Raw genomic sequence first — 18,663 nt, forward strand, 5'->3', positions numbered from 1 at the left:
GATGTTAAACATGGTCATGTTTGTTTCAAAACATAAAGTTGACTCCATATCAATAAATACTTTTAACACTGAATATAGAAAAACTGTGCATGTTCTAAAAAGACAGCTTACTAAAGAATTGGAGAAAAGATAGCCTTTTACCTCTAGACACTAGACAAGTGTCCTTTTACCGGACAACTAGACACACTTCACTTCCATGGGTATTAGAATCACAGGGCTTTTGGTTTTTAAGCTCAGGCCTGGAGAGATTAAGCAGGGAAGCCATGCCACACAGCTTATTATATCTGCGTGGTGGGACACAGAGAGGTTTCAGAAAGCAATGCGATTGGTGCAAGTGAACAGGACGTGGCATGTGGTTAGTTCTATTCAGAGCCACTGCAGACAAAAATTTCCCAGCCCTGAGTCCTTTATCATCAGTCTGTTGCCAGAAGTGGACAGGTCCTAGGCCAAGCTTATCCACGGGGTTCCCTTTGGAGAGTGATGATGGGCTGCAGAAACATCCTCACTTCCCAGTCCGAGAGGCCACCTGGATGGCTTTGATCCACTCGGTGCGCTCCTTGGCAGTGGCCGCTTGCAAGAAATAATGAACTTCATCAGCTGTGATGATCTCAAAGAGGTTTTCTTCTTCGCTTTTCCTGCCTGGTGAAAAAGAAAGTGAGCGACAAAGCACATGCAGAGACGCTGCCCAGTCACCCTCCTTTTGCAAGGAATGAAATTTTTATTTTTTTAGTATTCTAAGAAAATTAAATCTGTGGCTTTCAAACTTATCATCATTGTATGATCATATATCTTTATTGTATAATCATACATACATAGAGTATGTATATATACTATACTACAGTATACTAATTATATATATAGATAGCTAGATAGATATGGTATGTATATAGATAGGTACATAGTATGTGTGTGGTATGAGTGTGTGTTTAAGAAATAAGTAAAATACTCGACAGTTTACAGTTTCTTTTACAGTTTATGAGCAAACTAAATTTCCTACTTTTGCATACCAATGAATGAGTACCTCTACGAGAGCCCAATGAGTACTTTTCCTGTGCTCATAATATAAGCCAAGGAGTGACCCTAATATATTAAAATTAAAAATAAAAACAAAAATCCAGACCCACTTCCGGTAAAAAATACAAGCTTGAACTTGTTTTTATCAGGGGCTAAGTTAGAGTCTGTTGAAAGATCGAAAGGCAGTTAACTGGCCAATAGCGCGACAAGACTTAAAACATCCACCTCGGGGCGCCTGGGTGGTGCAGTCGGTTAAGCGTCCGACTTCAGCCAGGTCACGATCTCGCGGTCCGTGAGTTCGAGCCCCGCGTCGGGCTCTGGGCTGATGGCTCAGAGCCTGGAGCCTGTTTCCGATTCTGTGTCTCCCTCTCTCTCTGCCCCTCCCCCGTTCATGCTCTGTCTCTCTCTCTGTCCCAAAAATAAATAAACGTTGAAAAAAATAAAAAATAAAAAAAATAAAACATCCACCTCAAATGAAAAATCGTAATTCCATAAGAAGAAGACAATGAGCAGATACAGGAGTAGTCAAAAATCTAAGCTTTTGCAGCTATAGTGTTTTCCCATCAGCCTTTATAACATCATAAACCCAAAATGACATGGCAAAACCAGGGTTGGGATGTCTAAACCACATCTCCCCAGTGATACCCCTCATTTCTACATCTGTGAAGTCAGTCAACACCAGCATGGCTATTCCATTCACCACATCATAGACTTGTGATCTAGGACCCAGAGGTCACTGGTGCAACCCCTCACTCCAGAGGAGGAACTAAGGCCCAGATTCATTAGGTGGTTCACCCTAGACCATGCCACTAACCGACTAGCACAGACATAACTGCAAGTCAAGTGCACTTTCCACTCACTGCACTGTCTCACTGCACAAATGTTCCTTTTGCTGTGGGAGATTTCCTGGTCTGGATATGTAAAAGGTCCCCCTTTAAGGAATGCCACAGCTCAATTACAAGCATCAGGAGGTAACAAGTCTCTCCATCCAAGCCAGTTCCAAGGGGAAGATTTTTCTCAGCATTGCTCAAGGATTTGCTCAAGTCATCCACAAAGCCACTCCTCCTCTCCAAGGCCCAGAGAGACAGGGCAGCATCTGGGAGAAAATAACTCTTGTTTTCTCCCAGGTTTCCAGACAGAAATCCATTCATGCTTAGCCTGATTGATTAAGTCAGTTATTGATTGTTGTTGGCTCAGGATGCCCAGGTGTGGAAAGGAAGCCTGAATAACCTCTCTCAAACAAAAATTCATTCTTACCATCTGGGTTGCTCTCCACTGAAGTCACTACACAGCCTCTCAAGTGAATTGCTCCCAGGGGATCTTCCCCCTAGAGAAGAGAGGAGCCCTCATGTTATGTTTCCAATGTACAATGCATGAACATACCTTATCCTGTTGGTACAAAAGCCGTACAGACTCACTCTGGTGTAGATTAGGGCACCCCAAATGGGTAAGAGTAGAAGGAGACTAAAGAAAACCCCTTCCTGCACTGTAAGCAGGGTCAGTAAGCCCTGCACTGTAAGCAGGGTCTGAGGACCCAACCCAGATGGGTTTGTCTTTACGGTTTAGAGTTGACTCCTTTTATTAAGGAAAAGGCCCTCTTCTGAATAAACAACAGCCCAAATGGCTGGACTGAAACAGTGCTCTCATCCAAATTGGCCCAGAGGAGGAATTATCACTGTTTTTCATATTAAACCAAGAGCAATGAATTGGACCGGTTGAGTCCCTCTGAAAGTATCAGATCAGGGCAAACAAAAACAAATGAATAACAATATAGTGATATTTTCTTTCATCCCTGAGCTTGTGCTGGCCTCAAAGCCTAAGACTGCAGATCTTTGCAGTTAAGAGGGGAGAGGAAAAGGTAGAGGAGAGCAGGAGAAAAAGAAGTGGGAGGGTAAAGAGGAAATGGGGATATAAACAGAGCAGAAAGGAGAATGGAAAGCCCAGATAGCAGATGCAGTGGAGGTCTGAGTGCAATAGATGTGTTGACCACAGGATCTCACCCCAGCAGGGTCATAGTAGTGCAGGTAGGCAGGGTCTTCTCTCAGAATGAACTTCCTCACTTTCCAGTTTTTCCTCCTGTGCCCCTTTATCCAAGATCAACATAAAAAGAGGCATGGTGAGTTCTTAGCATCACTCTGTACATATAGTATCTACATAGTAAGCTTTGTTGAACTGAAAAAAGAAAAAGATGAAATACCAACTTCAGGAAAACGAGGTCCCAACCCAGGTCTTTGTCAGGGAGATAGCACTACGGCCAGTGAATAGTTTGGATGTTATGAAATTATGGATTAATTATTTCTAAGACTGCCTTCCAGGTTTAGTATTACATAAGACAATATTTTATACAATGTACCTACATGGTTGTTAGGTAACATGGAGGATATAAAGAGGTTAAGACATAGCTCTACTCTTTAGAGCTAGAGTTTATAGTCTATGTGGAAATATAAAACAGCAAATGTCCAAATCAAGTAATTGGTATAGATAACAGATTTCAAGGGAATTAAATGTGGGATATGTCACTGTAGGTTTGGGATGTCAAAGAGAGCCTCTGCACTTAACCACAGAGGGCACACAGGAGACGGATGGGAAAGAGGTGGGTGGAAAGACTTGACAACAAAAAAGCAGCAATGGGAATACACAAGGCATATGCAGACATTAATGAATAAGACCAGTCTGGCTAGAATGCAGGGTTCATGAGACATGTTTGGGAAAGTGGAAAGAGACTTAAAAGGTGGGGGTTGTTGCTGATGGCTTCTGAGTCAGAGGTGAAAAGATTACAATCACATTTTAGGAAGATTAATATGGCGACCACATGTAGGATGGACCAGCTGGCTAGGTTAAAGATAAGCCAGGGAGAAGATACTAAGGTAAAAAGAAGCTCATTAGGAAATTATTGCAACAATCTAAGCACAGAATTATTAGGAACTAACATCAGGTAGCAGCAATGGAAGCGGGAAGGAATAGTCACTGTGACAGACATGATGAAAACACATAGGAACTGGGCTTTCCCAAAGAATGACACCATCCAGACTGTGGGTCTGTAGGGCAGGATTTATGTTTTGTTGACCTTTGTTCCTCCAAAGCCCAGCCCTATGCCTGATACATAAAATCTCACCCTGGAAGCTGCCATATATCTGCTTGTAATTTCCTTGAATTATACAGTTTCTTCAATCAGCTTATAATAATTTTTTTTAATGTCGTGGTAAACCTAATTTCATTATTTCCTCCAGAAAATTCAAATGACTTAAATATCTCCAGAAGAAAAAAAAAAGTGTATATTAGATTAGACGATATACAGTTTCTGTCGTGCCAATGTGAAGCGTATCATTTAATTCTAAAGCACCATATATTGACAAGCACATATACAAATTTTCCAATACTTTTTACTGTGCTCCTATAGAAAAAAAGTGAAACATTTATGATTTTAGCAAACAGTGTCTCCTTCATGATGTCAAGTCTAAGGAGTTTAAAGGGAGCTTTCAAGAATGAGTCTAAGTTATATTGGCCAAGGAGCTCATCTCCAAAGAGGCTTTTACTTGCTTGAAGGATGGAGCCAGGAATCCTATAGAGTCATATGGGAGAACAGACAATATTTCTATCTGTTATGTCATATCTAGAATGGCTTCTGTATCAATTTCTAAAATTCTTTTTACGAATTCTTGTTCTTTGCCTTAGGTAATAAGATGCTAAAGCTTTTGCCTTACACCATTTCTTCCTGACCTGTGAACACACATTTCATGATCTCTCATGCAATTACTGGGTGAATAACAAGTTCTTGTGAATCAGTGGAAGGGGAAGATAATAGGAAGAGGTGAAATCAGCCAACCCTGGTCAACTACCTATTGCCTTTAAGCTCTCATTGACATCACAATGTGACTCACTGAAAAGCTTAATGTTAGTAAGTGGGTCTCTGGCCATCCTTCATGTAAATGAGTATTTCCTGGGGGATTTTAAGGAATGTGTGCATGCCCGGGGTTTCTAAGAATTGTTGCTGGTCTGCCAGCCACTTATATTCAATTTAATTCTCTCTACAAATGTTTATTATCTATTATAGACCAAGAAGAATGCTGAGCTCTGCAGAAGATATGAGAAAAACATATGATATAGTGTCCCTCCTTATCAAAAAATCTATACATAGTTTTGAAACCAGATATTTTGTTCATTGTCATAACAGAAGGAACTATTTAAAAAGGGATTATATTAAATATAATTCACTATCATTTATCCTCAAATTTACTACATCCCCCAAGTAGAAGTATTTTCTCTGGGATGGGAGAAGTGGGAAGAATTGGGTGGGGGGGGGAAGGACTGGCCTCCAGTTGAACACAGCTACATCCCGCCTGTGAGGTGTGGGACACAGGTGCCCTTTTTCATGATAAGCCTTCTACACACATTAACCCTGCTAACTCCTAGCAGCAGACACAGAGTGGTTTAGCTTTGTGACACTTGGAGAAATTTTTTTAATTCCTTCAGGTGATTGTGATATGAACCAGGGTTATAAACCACTGAGCTAAGAGATTGGAAACATTAAAGGGGGCCATCAATCAAAATAGAAGAGGATTCTTTTCCCTCTCACTCCTGCCAAAAATTAGAGGAAAGAATATTGTAAAAAAAAACAAAATCTCTGAATGCACATAGATTGTTGTTTTCTTCATAGTAAAAGGAGGCTAAGAGGGGTTACTATATTATAGTGGTATTTTGATAGTAGGATAAGTTAGCTTTGAAGAAAAAGGCTGGCTCTGTGGTTCTCAGCCTTGGCCACACACCAAAATCACTTGCAGAGCTTTAAAATCCAGAGACCCGGGTTTAATTGGCCTGGGGTGCAATTTTAACAGATCCCTGGAGGACTAAAATGTACACCAGTTGGGCCAGCTAAAACTAAATTGCACTTATCAAAAGCCAATTAAAGGAAGGTGAGGAAAAATACAGAAGTAAGCCTACTTCAAGTCCCCATTATCTTCAACACACATTCAGATAACCATTACCCTCAGCCAAATTTTTGACCAGGAATATGAGGATGTTTGGCAGAACTAGAGGAAGCTTGCAATAGGCAAACTCTCGCCACAGACAACTGCCAGAGCCTTCTCTATAGAAGGCTGGCCCTGCTCCTATACTTCCCCTTTGATCTAGTCAGTGGTCACCCTGTCATAAAGTTATTAGAATAGTCTGTGAATTCTTTTTAAATCCTTGCAGAATTATCTTTTGGGACCCTGTTCTCTCAAAACCTAATGTTAAAGTAAGTGTTTCACACTAATGCTCCCCTTCCCTAGTACTAGGTATATATCTATACCTAATCTCAACTAGTTCAAATTTCTTCTTTTTAAATGTGAGTATATGGTCAACTTTGGTTCTTCCCTCTTCACCTCAGAAGTTCAAGGTCCTCTCATGACGTAAATCAAATCTCAGTCCCACAGTTATATACTAAGCAGTGCCTTTAAGACAGATCACAGCACAGCAAGGAAGTTAAAACCTCGACCTTATGAAGCAGCTTTGGTTTCTATGATACCATATGCTAGTATCAATTTTTTTCACCCCGAATATTCTCATGTCTTCCTGTTGCTTTTTCCTCTACCAGGTGTTGTCCCAGGCTTCCTCACTTAGCCCCAGCCCTTATATTCCCTTACCTCTTGGCATTCTGTGCCTTAGCACCTGGTAACTAACTAGAGCTCTCCGGTTCACCCCTGCCATTGCTTCCCAGACTGACAGTGGCCTGTGACTGTGGAGACCTGGTGACTGCATATGACCCCCCCCCTCCCCCAGGACTGAGTGCATGCCATCTGACTGGATCTGACATTTGTCTGCTGCAGCTCCTGCAGAGTTGGCTTCAGGCATGTCCTGGATTTGGTCTCCCCATGACCTACCCACGGTCTAGAATATGACTTCCTTGCTTTCAATGGTATGTAATGTTCCTCTTCTGAGTGTGGCCTATTCCTGTTTCCTGGTCACTTTGCAAGAAGGAGGGATAGGCGAGTGGAAGTACTTTTACTGTGAAACATCTCTGTCTTTTGGATGGCACCTTTTAGACAATTGATTTCTTCCAACTAATGAAAAGGTCATTATTATTTTTTTTTTGAAACATCTCTTTTCCCCATGATATTCATAAAAGAAGAGTTTCCCCAGGCGCCTGGCTCAGTCGGTTAAGTGTCTGACTCTTGATTTCGGCTCTGGTCATGATCTCACAGTTCGTGGGCTCTGCACTGACAGTGAGGAGCCTACTTGGGATTCTCTCTCTCTCTCTCTCTCTCTCTCTCTCTCTCTCCCTCCCTCCCCTATTTACACCCTCTCTCTCTCTTAAAATACACAAATAAACTTAAAAAAAAAAAAAAGAAGAGTTTCCCCATTTCAAGGTGCATCTTCTACTCTACCTGCCTCAGTCCTCCTGTCCTAAAGTCACTTTGATCATCTACTTAGCTTTTTGTCTTTCACTCTGCAGGGCTCATTTTCTAGTTGAGTATTGGCCAAACAAACCAAATACTATTTGGTTAATTTAGAAATTAAAAGAAACTGGTAAAGGGGAAAAGACTGAAGAGAATAGTGGTGACCACTCACCTGTTTCAGTAAACATCCTTGCTTGATAACGACCCCTCTGAATTCTTCTTTCAGAATCACATCGTCATCACTGGAATTCTCTTCACAGAAGAACCCGCTGTCTGGCTGTTGGGAAACCAAGCAGTAAGTTTGTTTTACCAGTCTTAGGCATATGGCTACTTGTACCTTCTCCCCTCCCTTTCCCCTCCAGCCACTGGGGTGGTTTCCTTTTCTCCTTCCTACTGTGGTTCATATCCTGACCTAAACTTTAAAAGTTGTCCTTGGTTAGCTCATTTCCCCTCTTCCTGTTTCTTGTCTCTAGATGCTTGTTTCTTGTTTCTAGATGCTCCACTCAAGAGTGATTTTGTCAATATCCTTTCATCCTCTTGGGTTCTGCAAACTGTATTCTAAGTCTAGCTCAGCACATTTCTTCCTTCAAAGCCTTCCTTCTCTTGGCACCTCATGGCCATATCCTTGAAAGTAGAGTTAGCTAATTTATAAGACACTGCATAACACAATCTCCATTATGACCTTTACCACTCAGCCCCTTCCACTTTGAGAAGACTGAGAACATGATGTGTCCAGCTTCATGTTCTAAGGTCAAGAGCAAACTGGGCCTTGCTCAGCTGTAAGCAAGTAATGAACCATACAAAGGAAGAAGAGCCACTCTGGTGGGTATTTTTAGAATCTCACATTTAAATGGCTATAAACAACCAGATCAAAGGTCTAGAAAGAAGAAAATACTGACAGTGGAACTTCCCCCAAAGTGAAATGAAACTCTCTTGGGGATACTCACTTCATTTTTGTAAGAAGATAGTTCTCTTAAATAGCTTCCTACCTTTTATGCCCTGACCCCAAATTGAAACAAAACTGCCAAAATCCCCCTAGAAATCCACTGTCGCTGTTTTTCTTATTTGGCCCAAGTTTAGGTCCATATTGTGCAATATAGTATTTCCCAATCTGTGGTAAGCATACATGGAGGTAAACAAGATGGTTGGGGGAGGGGACGTGGATGAACACATTTTGTGTTAAGAGTAGCGTATTGGAGGGGTGCCTGGGTGACTCAGTCAGTTAAGCATCCGACTTCAGCTCAGGTCATGATCTCATGGTTGAGCTCCACGTCGGGCTCTGTGCTGATAGCTCAGAGCCTGGAGCCTGCTTCGGATTCTGTGTCTCCCTCTCTTTCTGCCCTCCCCCTGCTTGCACTCTGTCTCTCTCTCTCTCAAAAACAAATAAACATTTAAAAAAATAAAAAATATATATATTTAGAAAAATACAACCAGCACATTGTGATTTTACAGATCTCCCTCTAAAAAGGAAGCTCCCTGAGGGCCGCAGTTTTTGCCCATTATTTTTTTTTTTCACCACTGTATCTCTTCTGTCTAGGAGAGTGCCTGGAATGTACTAGGACCTAATAGATTTTTATAAATTAATTATTGCTTAGAATAAGAATAAAGTTTTGGGTGCCTGGGTGTCTCAGTCAGTTGAGCATCCAACTCTTGATTTCAGCTCAGGTCATGATTTCACAGTTCGTGAGACTGAGCCCCATGTCGGACTCTGTGCTGAGCATGGAGCCTGCTTAAGATTCTCTCTGTCTTTCTGTCTCTCTCTGTCTCTCTCTCCCTCTGCCCCTCTCCCCTTCAGTGTTCTCTCTCTTTCTCTCAAATTAAAAAAAAGAATAAAGTTTTAAAAGTCACTTTAAAGGAAACTATTCAAGTAAACAATATTTTTCTTTAAAGTGGATATAGCAGGCATTGCAGAGGTGAACAAGTCTCTACAGGGCTGGGCCCTTTCTTTTGCACACGTGGGTATGAACTAAAACCAACCTAGAATCTGCGCAGGGCAGCCCTCATCACAGGAAGAGTAAAGGGGTAGCATTTCTCACTTACAAAGTAGTAGAAGGCATCAGGGTTGTCCAGGAAAGGATTTTCAGCAGTTCCATCCACTGCATTCTTGGACAGTTCTCCAGCAGGCTGCAGGTACCCTTCATTGAGCAGCGAGGAGGCAATCATGAGGCCTTCCTGGCGATTCCGAACAGACTTATTGGAAACCAGCCAGTCGATGACACAGTTGCCTGGATGGGACCATCAGAGGGAAGGTTAACACTCCCTACCAAGTTACCAAAGAACAAGCCACTGATAGTCACCCCTGAAGAGCTCCAGAGCACCCAAGTGTCTCACTTGTCTCATCTTCCCTGTTATTCCAAGAAGGAAAAATGAAATCAGCAGGATAAATACTTCTACATGCTCCTTAAGGAGCAATCCATACATCAGAGAAATAGGTTTTACAAACTCACTCATTTACTCCACTAATGAATTGACACTTATTGAGCGTCTACTAGGTGCTAAGTGCCTTGATGGGTATTAGGGATTCCCCCTCAGGGAATCTAAAAGGGAGAGATGGGATGTACTTAAGGATTGTAACAAGCATTCTGCTATGGATCAATGCAGTTCAGTGGAGCTACTAGGTCAAATCTGCAGGAAGGTGTGGAAGCGGGTGGGTAGGGCAGGGGGCTGGTCTACGCTGTTGGGAAAAGATTCATAAGGGAAGTGGCATGGGGCTCAGGCTTAAAACATGAGTAAAATGTTTGCCAAGCACATAAAACAGGGCTGAGAGGAACCTGCACAGGCTGATAAAGCAGCAGCATGGGAACAGAGGCCCACAGGCACGAAGCAGCCCCTTTTGGGGGCAGAGGGCAAAGTTGGTGGAAAGAAGGTGAAAGAACACAAGAGAGAGTGAGGAAGACACAGGGTGAGTGGGAAAGCTTAGATGGCATACTAAGAAATCTGGCAATGAAGGGGCACCTGGGTGGCTCAGTCAATTGAGCATCTGACTTTGGCTCAGGTCATGCTCTCACAGTTGGTGAGCTCAAGTCCAGCATCAGGCTCTGTGCTGACAGCTCAGAGCCTGGAATCTGCTTCATATTCGGTGTCTGCCTCTCCCCCACTTGCACTATGTCCTTCTCTCTCTCTCAAAAAAATAAACATTAAAAAAATTGTTTTAAAGAAGATAAAAGGGAATTGACCCATCATTTGGATTATTAGCAGGCTACAACTTTGAAGCTTTACATGAAAAATGACATATTCTGTATAAATGTAGACAACCAGGGAGCCAACGTAACAGGCAATAGGTTCCCGGTCATCAAAGCAAGAGCAATAGGATATACTACCTTTGAAACATTGGTTAGTGAGCCTTCCATGAATATCATATATGAGACACTTTTGCCCACTTTTATTTTGTAGAAGGATAAACTAATTAATACTGCATTTCTGCTTTTAAACCTCATAGTGACCCTATGAAAGTGCTAGGGGAGTAATTACAGACCTCATTTAACAATAAGAACATTGAGACTTGGAGAATTTAAGTGACCTTAGGCCTGAGTTACACCAGCAATGACCCTTCACTCAAGTGTTCTAACCCTGGAGTCCATATGTACTTAGCCGGGCATGCTGAAGCTTGAAAGACAAGTTCAGTCTTCCTTTTGTCCAACATTCAAGGTCCTCCATCACTTTTCAGCAGTGCCTGAGTCCCAGTCTCTGCCATAGTCTTGTTTCTCCACTGAGACCACCTGACTCCCACAGAAAAACTTGATCTACCTGAATTTCTAGAAATAATACTGACCTTCAGTGGGGAGGACTTACGAAGTTCTAGCCCTGTACTCTGGGACTCAGTAACACATACACAGGAAACAGGTATGGCCTGGACCTTGCCCCCAGACCTATTTCAGAACCTCTTCCTTGTCTCCTTTGCTAGAGGCTCTGTCTTAGTGGCATCAATCCTGCTAGAGTTAAGGCCCTGCTTTCCTCTTGTCAGCTTCCCTTACTACCGCCCATGGCTTGGTATCTTGATTCCAAATTTCAGCCCTGACTTTTCTTTTTTTTTTTTAATTTTTTTTTCAACGTTTTTAATTTATTTTTGGGACAGAGAGAGACAGAGCATGAACGGGGGAGGGGCAGAGAGAGAGGGAGACACAGAATCGGAAACAGGCTCCAGGCTCCGAGCCATCAGCCCAGGGCCTGACGCGGGGCTCAAACTCACGGACCGCGAGATCATGACCTGGCTGAAGTCGGACGCTTAACCGACTGCGCCACCCAGGCGCCCCTCAGCCCTGACTTTTCTAATGTTAACAGGCTACAACCTTAACTCTCTGAGGCTGATTCCTACGGGACACTACCTTGCTACTGCAGATCACACTTCCTGACTTTGTCCTGAATGGTTTTTGTGAAGTATCTATTGATTGGATATCCCCTCAGATTCTACATCGGTTGTATCTTCTCAGAGATTTTCTCTCTTGATCTTTTCTGTCACCATAAATAAAGCATGCTCAGCTTCTGACAACCTATTCCCAACTGCGTGTCCCATTTAGCCCCTTAATGAACCATCAGCCCTGCTAGGCTGGTCATTTTCTTCTTCTGGATGCATATTCTGTATATCTCTGCCTCATAACTTTGTCCTCGCCATACTTAATGAAATGCCACCCAACTCTTTGAGTAAAATTTAAGCCTCACTTCTATGAGTCTCAACAGCCCCCTGAGTTCTTTCTCTTTTCTGGACTCAGAATTGTCTGTTCAGACAGGTGACTTCTTAATTATAAAAACCACCCTGAGAGCTCACACCACATAATATTTACTGTATACCAGGCACTGTTCTAAACATATTACAGAGAGCCTATAAAGTATGTGCACTCTGATTATCGCCATTTTATAGACAAGGAATGTGAAGCACAGAGAGGCTAAGTTATTGGCCTAAGGTTTTATAGCAAGTAAGTGGCCGAGCTAGGATGTTAACTAAGGCAGTCTGGCTCCAAAGAATATGTTTTTAACCTCTATGTCATCCACCTAAATTTGTGACACTTAATGCTGGATCCTGTGCAGCCTCACACATCTCTAGTATTGTCACTTAAATCTTACATTGTATACCTTGATTCCTGTTTATCAACTTATTCAACTCTGTGTCTGTTTCAACATAATGCCATTTATTTTGGGTTAGGGGTGGAGAGATCCTTTGACTGATTAGCTGGAACTTCCAAAACTTTAACTTGAACAGCATAGTTCTTTTCTGCCTTTCCTTCTGCTTCCACCCTGGGGACATTCAATTCTCATGTTCGCCAGCCTGAGTTCTATGACCCCATTCACCCACCATGCTTCATACACCCTCCCACACATAAGGCTGAGCGAGAACTACATGTTGCCTTCCCCAGCTGCCCTATTTCAGACCTGCCATGCCTTTTACCTGTGAAGCAGTGATTAAAAATCTTCTTGTCCTTCTCTAGATTCAGCTCTTTTATTCCTTTTTCAGTGTCTTTCATGGACAGATACAAGGCACTGTGCAGACATGAAAACAGATGGATGAGTGGGGAGTCTTTCAGAATGGCAAGTCCTCTCTGGAAGTCACCACCTTGGAAAGGCCTGCCATGATCACAAGTTTCCCCCCTCCTCAGGTGGCCCCTGAGCCTGGTCTCTCCACTGGATCAAAAGTAGTTAAAGGGCTGGGTTCATATTTGTTTAACTCTGTGGCCTATACAGCATTCAGCAAAATGTGCTGGGAAGGTATTTAATGTCTCTTACATTAAGAGACATTAAGCTCTTTGAGCTCTTTGGCGATATAACTCTTAGCGCCTGAAATAGAGTTGCCCCAGTTAGGTGCCAAGAGGAGAGGTTCTTGGGGCCAATTGTTCATACACATTCTAGATCTTTAATTGCCCTCAATCCTCATGTCTTACTTCTTTAAGTGTCCTTCAAGAGACCATCTGTTGTAGATATTTGCCTCCAAGAAAGAAAATTTGTGCTAAGCTTATCTCTTATTCTAAAAATTATGAGAGATGGCAAATTCTCATTTTTGGCCTTGAAGTAATAAACCAAAGATGGCCTTATCAGAGAAATTGCAGACAACAAACAGAAGACCGTTTTTGTGTATCCTGTGGTTCCATGGAGCACAAACATCATCCCCACATAGCACTGACAGCTGTGGCTGGAAACATGGTCACTTGACAACCCCTCCCAGCAACTACAGCTGGACTAGGCACTGCCTCTTGGGTCTTTACCAAAAGCTTTATTGGTGAGAGAAGGTGCTCATTCTCACCAAGCTCAAAGCGCAAATTTTATTAGATCCCTGTGATATGCCAAGTCCTGTGGTGGGCTTGCATAAGGGGTTTCTTCAGTCCCCTCCCAGAAACCCTCGCCATCTTGTAAACAGAATCCTTGTTGGACATGTTAAGCAACCAACATGGAATTCTTCCTGGCAGGGCTCCCATTTCAGCGTATGTCCAACACAAAAGCAAAACTAGCAAGAAGTGAAGAGACTCCTAGGGAAAGAGGCTCTTGTGGTAGGAGATGTGAAACATTCAGGAAGGAAGAAACCCTGTTCCCAACCCCTGTCAGAGGCAGAGTTTACCTGTGAGCCTCTAAAAACCTTTAGGTAACAACTCTCGCCTGCAAGTCCAAACCAGCCAACAGAAAAGTCCATTTAAACCAAGTCAGGGCACCAATGACTTCTGCCCAGGATGGCTGTTCACCCTGGCTGGCTCTTGCTGGCTTTGTAAATGCATGAACTTGAACTTGAAACCTTACTTGCCTTTTCCTGCCTATCTAGAGATCCTGAACCTTTGTTTCAAGACTAACTTATTATAGCTACTTCAAAAATGCTATTATGCATTCTCTCTCTGTCTCTATCTCTCTATCTCTCTGTCTCTCTTTCCACCAAGGTTGCACAAAATGAGGGAATTTATACTGCATTAGGCTCCTCTCCTCAGCTGCTAGGCCTTGGAGAATCTATGATCACTCCTTCAGACTCATGTAAACATCTCAGTACACCAAGTGCCAGCATCAACTTGGAGGAGTGGATACAGCCTCCAAAGCAAGCCGTGGAGCAGGATCTGTTGTGAGATTTCCATAGCGAGGGGGCACGAGGGTAGAGTGAAGCAAAGAAAATCACCCTAAGTCAACGGTTTCTGGCAGTCGAATGGACCTCCTGGTAGATTTCCTTGCAAACTTCTGACCTCCTTCAATGCATTTAATGGCCTTCTTCATGTCTCGAACCCAAGCATCTCTCTCCTCCAGGAAGGCTGCCTGGAAGAAGTGGTCCTGCTGTTTGGTCGTAGTGATCTTAAACACAAACTAAAAATCAAAACACATCCCATTAGGAGTGATTCCTTTCAAAGGTCTGAGTTCCCTTAGAAGCACAGTAGTTGAGTCAACCCCATTCTGGAAGTGCTTGGCCAACAGAAACCCAAATGCCTAGGGCTGAGTATGGGTGTTGGTAAGAAGAACAGACCCAGGGAGCACCATTCACATTGTAGGCTACACACAGGCTCAAATGTCAGAGCAAGGTGTTACAAGGTGTTCATCGTGGCTAGGAATGTTGACTCACCATCCTTTTGCCAAAGTCTTGACAAGGACTAGTCAGTGTGCTTCCTTTCAGGGGGATCATTCCTTTGGGGCTGTTGTCACTTTTCTTCTTATAGAATTCAATTCCATCTTCTAACAATACAACCCACATGGGTTTCCAGGTGTTGAACACACTTCCCTGTAATGAAACAAAAAGAGCTGTGCCACAATGTCTTCTAAAATGATTCTATAGATGGTGCACAGCTTGGTAAATAGCCTAGTTTTGGCCAGTGTGGATTCAGGTGATGCACGTTGGTCACACGACCAGGCTGGTAGCAAAGCAGCCTTCAGGGGAGAAGGGGACTGCCATTCCACTGAAAACTTTAAAAAAAATTTTTTGAAGATAAAATGTATATACCTCCATAGGCAGGCCTTAAGCTTCACATGGCCCATTACCAAGAGAATATGGTATGGCTCTCTAACCCCCTTCTTGTGCATTTCAGCCACAGAAAGCCTTATTTTCTGCTCCCAACTCTGCCCACTGTGTTCATTACACTTAGGGACTGCAAATAGATTCTATCTCAAGTATCAATTCAGACTGAATAGTAACTGATGCCTGAGGCCAGACTCACTGGAAAGGTACCATAATCCAATAGCTGTTTTGACTATGGGCATGGAGGCCATAAATGGTATTGGCTAGCTGCGGTTACTGCCATCCTTTGGTCTAATCAGATTTTATCTGAATATGAACATCAAGAAGAAACTCAGAGAGCAGCCTTGTGTATGAGCATAGATAAGTTGTATGAAAATCACTTGCAAAATCATCTATAATACAGTGAGACTACCCACGTCAATTTGGCCTTAGGAAAATCCTTATTTAAAATATTAGGGTTAATGCCAACCACCGTTGTAGCAATAAATTAACCATTCTGACTACATCAAGAAAGTCTCTCTTTCTTGTCCATATTTTGGGAGGACTTTGGAAAAGGAAGAGGTTCTTTGCCACTCATCTTTGAACCCATGGTGTCACCTTGTCATGACCACCACAAAATAGAATTATCATCCAGTTCCCAGCAGATCCTGCTGCTTATCTTAAAATACTAACAGCTTCTATATAAAGGTCCAGTTGCCCAAAAGGAAGACTATTTATACAATGAAGATAAATACTTGTGGGACTATCATTTTGCTTGTTCATGTGTTTCCTTTGTTTTAGTTACTGAAAAAAAAATTTTTTTTTATTAGAACACACTATCTCTCTTCTGCACAGGCAGAATAACTGTCCATACTGACACTAGATTATTTCTCTTTTTAAAAAATGGGCAATGCCAGACACTGTGCCGATACATGAAATAATGTCAATCAAATGCCTATCCGTTTTACATCTATTTAAGAGAAACTCATATTCACATTATAAAAAGCCCCTCCTATAAATCAGTAAAAAAATACAAATGACCTGTTTTTTTTTTAATTGGCAAAGGACTAAAAGAGGCATTTTATTAAAGAGGATATCCAAAAAGCCTCTGAAAAGGTGCTCAAAATCATTTTTTACTAGGGAAATGCAGGTGAAAAGCAAATGAGATACCTCTGCACACCCATGAGTGTATCTAAAATTAAAAAGATTGAGAAGGGCAAGATTTGGAAAGGATGGTAACTGGAACTCCCATACATGACTGGCAGGAGTGCAAAATGGTGCATCTAATAATGGAAAACTATGGAGAATGTCCTAATTCTTAGAAGATAAATGTTGAAGTATTTAGGTGTGAAGTAGCATGATGTCTGCAACTTATTCACAAGTATCTCAGTATAAAAATATGTGTCTGTATTTATACAGAGATACAGAAGCAGGGAAGAGAGAGCAAAAGCACCCTCGTGTTAACAGTTGATAAATCTAGGTAAAGAACATATGGGTAATCCTACTATTTTTCCTATTTCTCTGTGGGTTCAAAATTTTGCAAAAATTGAGAAAACTTAATAAATAAATGAACAACCCATGACACTAATATATATTAAAATTTGGGGGGCGCCTGGGTGGCTTAGCCGGTTAAGTGTCCAACTTGGGCTCAGGTCATGATCTCACAGTTCTTGAGTTCGAGCCCGTGTGTCAGGCTCTGTGCTGACAGCTCAGAGCCTGGAGCCCCCTTCAGATTCTGTCTCCCTGTCTCTCTGCCCCTCCCATGCTCATGCTCTGTATCTCTCAAAAAAAAAAAATTAAAAAAAATGTTTTTAATTTGGGATATACTTTTAGAGAAATATGGGAAGTCTATTTAATAAAAAAGTAAAATAACTAAAAGTAATCAAAGATATATTCACAGAGCTAGGAGTAAGAAGCTGGGCTAGATTAAGGAGAAAATGCCTTTCAAGTACAAAACTTTATATCCTACCTCAGGTCTCTCAAAGACTAATAATGGCCAGTCTTTCAGGGCTTTTGGCCTTGGAATTGGGATAAACTGGGAGAGGTCAGCCAGCATTGCATTCCTTCTGTAGAGAATTAAAATAAAGGTACTCCAGAGCCAACTGTTCAAAATGAATTTGGGCTTTCCTAATTCAAATGTAGCCTTAGGGACTCTGTCAACTTCCTCAGAGGAGAATGTGTCATCTGGGATTCGGGCTCGTTATGCACAGTGAGGAGGCCAATATTCTGTGAAACAAAAGAAATCTGAACATTGTAAAAGTGGAAACTCTCTTCCAGGCTTGGCAGCAATTAATTAGGTGAGGGTGATGAAATTGTGTGTGATCTGTCTCCTCTCAGCTATTACTGCAGCTTCTCACCGGACTACACTGACAGCATCTCTCTTCAGCCACGCCTGCATTTACTCCTTCTGTCCCCAGGCACCTTGGTGCTCATTCAATAGCACACCTGGAAGTGTGATCATAGGAACGTCCAGGCCAGAGAGGCAGTCAGAGTCATCTACCAACGCGCTCATCATACAGGTAAGAATGTTGAGGCCCAGTTAAATGACTGGGCCTACTACACCTGACCAGTTAATGCAGAATTGGGACTAAATCCAGGTCTCCTAATTCTCAATTTTATGCTCTTTCCATTTTCCCTCAGATGCCATCTTCCTTTGGGTTCTTGCATAACTGTAGTTCTAGACTCTAAATCAAAATGCTTAGGCTACTTAGCTAGCCATATATATAAGCTCAAATATATATATATAAATATATATCATAAATATATAATATAATGTATATTACACAATCATAGTTATATATGAATAATCATAAAACATCTAAACCATATTACATCATGATTTTATAGATGTATAATAGATACGTTTTATGATTTCATACATATATATGGCATACGTCAGTTTTCTCCCATTATAGGCCAAAACCTAAACTTTCATATCACAATGGGCTGGTTTCAGATGCTGAGTCAGATTTAAAATTTCCCAGTGGACAACTGCTCATTATCATGGGACTGGTATAGTTTAGCGCACAAGAGTCTGACAATGCATGACACCAAAAGAAGAAATCTTAAAAGACAAGACATTTGGCCATATAAAAAATTAAACTTCTGTACATTAAAAAAAAAAAAAACCCTGCAACAACTGAAAAGCAAACATAAATGCATGGCTATTTATAATATATTATAATATAATTAAAGGTTAATATTTTTAATATATTTTTAAGCCCTTTATAGTCAATAAGAAATATACAAACCCTCCCAATTTTTTTAAATGGGCAAACAATATAAACAGGCAATTCTCAAAAGAAGAAAAGCCTGGGGTGAATAAACATAAAAACGTACTGCTTCAACAGAATTCAGAGAAACACAAATTAAAATTGAAAAAGA

At 41.7% G+C, this 18,663-nt stretch overlaps 1 protein-coding gene and 1 long non-coding RNA gene across 4 annotated transcripts in view; one reads left to right on the top strand and one right to left on the bottom strand.

The window, feature by feature from the left end:
• Positions 1 to 18,663, bottom strand: part of PLEK (pleckstrin) — a 25,136-nt gene continuing 6,473 nt past the window's right edge. Inside the window, exons 2-10 of one of the 2 annotated variants that reach the window (XM_086700969.1) lie at positions 17,249 to 17,505; positions 14,911 to 15,066; positions 14,476 to 14,657; positions 12,775 to 12,866; positions 9,432 to 9,616; positions 7,564 to 7,668; positions 3,015 to 3,098; positions 2,272 to 2,341; positions 1 to 639 (exon numbers count right to left, since the gene is read on the bottom strand). In XM_086700969.1, coding sequence (XP_086557095.1) covers positions 503 to 639; positions 2,272 to 2,341; positions 3,015 to 3,098; positions 7,564 to 7,668; positions 9,432 to 9,616; positions 12,775 to 12,866; positions 14,476 to 14,657; positions 14,911 to 15,066; positions 17,249 to 17,335 — 1,098 coding nt within the window. In that variant the 5' untranslated portion in view covers positions 17,336 to 17,505 and the 3' untranslated portion in view covers positions 1 to 502. The remainder of the gene's footprint in view (positions 640 to 2,271; positions 2,342 to 3,014; positions 3,099 to 7,563; positions 7,669 to 9,431; positions 9,617 to 12,774; positions 12,867 to 14,475; positions 14,658 to 14,910; positions 15,067 to 17,248; positions 17,506 to 18,663) is intronic. The other variant, XM_025932533.2, reaches the window with a different exon arrangement.
• The window catches only part of LOC147582459 (uncharacterized), a 22,513-nt gene continuing 11,464 nt past the window's right edge, over positions 7,615 to 18,663 (top strand). The window contains exons 1-2 of one of the 2 annotated variants that reach the window (XR_015249143.1): positions 7,615 to 7,686; positions 17,617 to 17,798. This is a non-coding gene — a long non-coding RNA (uncharacterized LOC147582459). The remainder of the gene's footprint in view (positions 7,687 to 17,616; positions 17,799 to 18,663) is intronic. The other variant, XR_015249144.1, reaches the window with a different exon arrangement.

This window comes from Puma concolor, chromosome A3 (genome assembly GCF_028749965.1).
Source record: "Puma concolor isolate L17-30 chromosome A3, mPumCon1.1.hap2, whole genome shotgun sequence".
NCBI classification, from domain to species: Eukaryota; Metazoa; Chordata; class Mammalia; order Carnivora; family Felidae; genus Puma; species Puma concolor.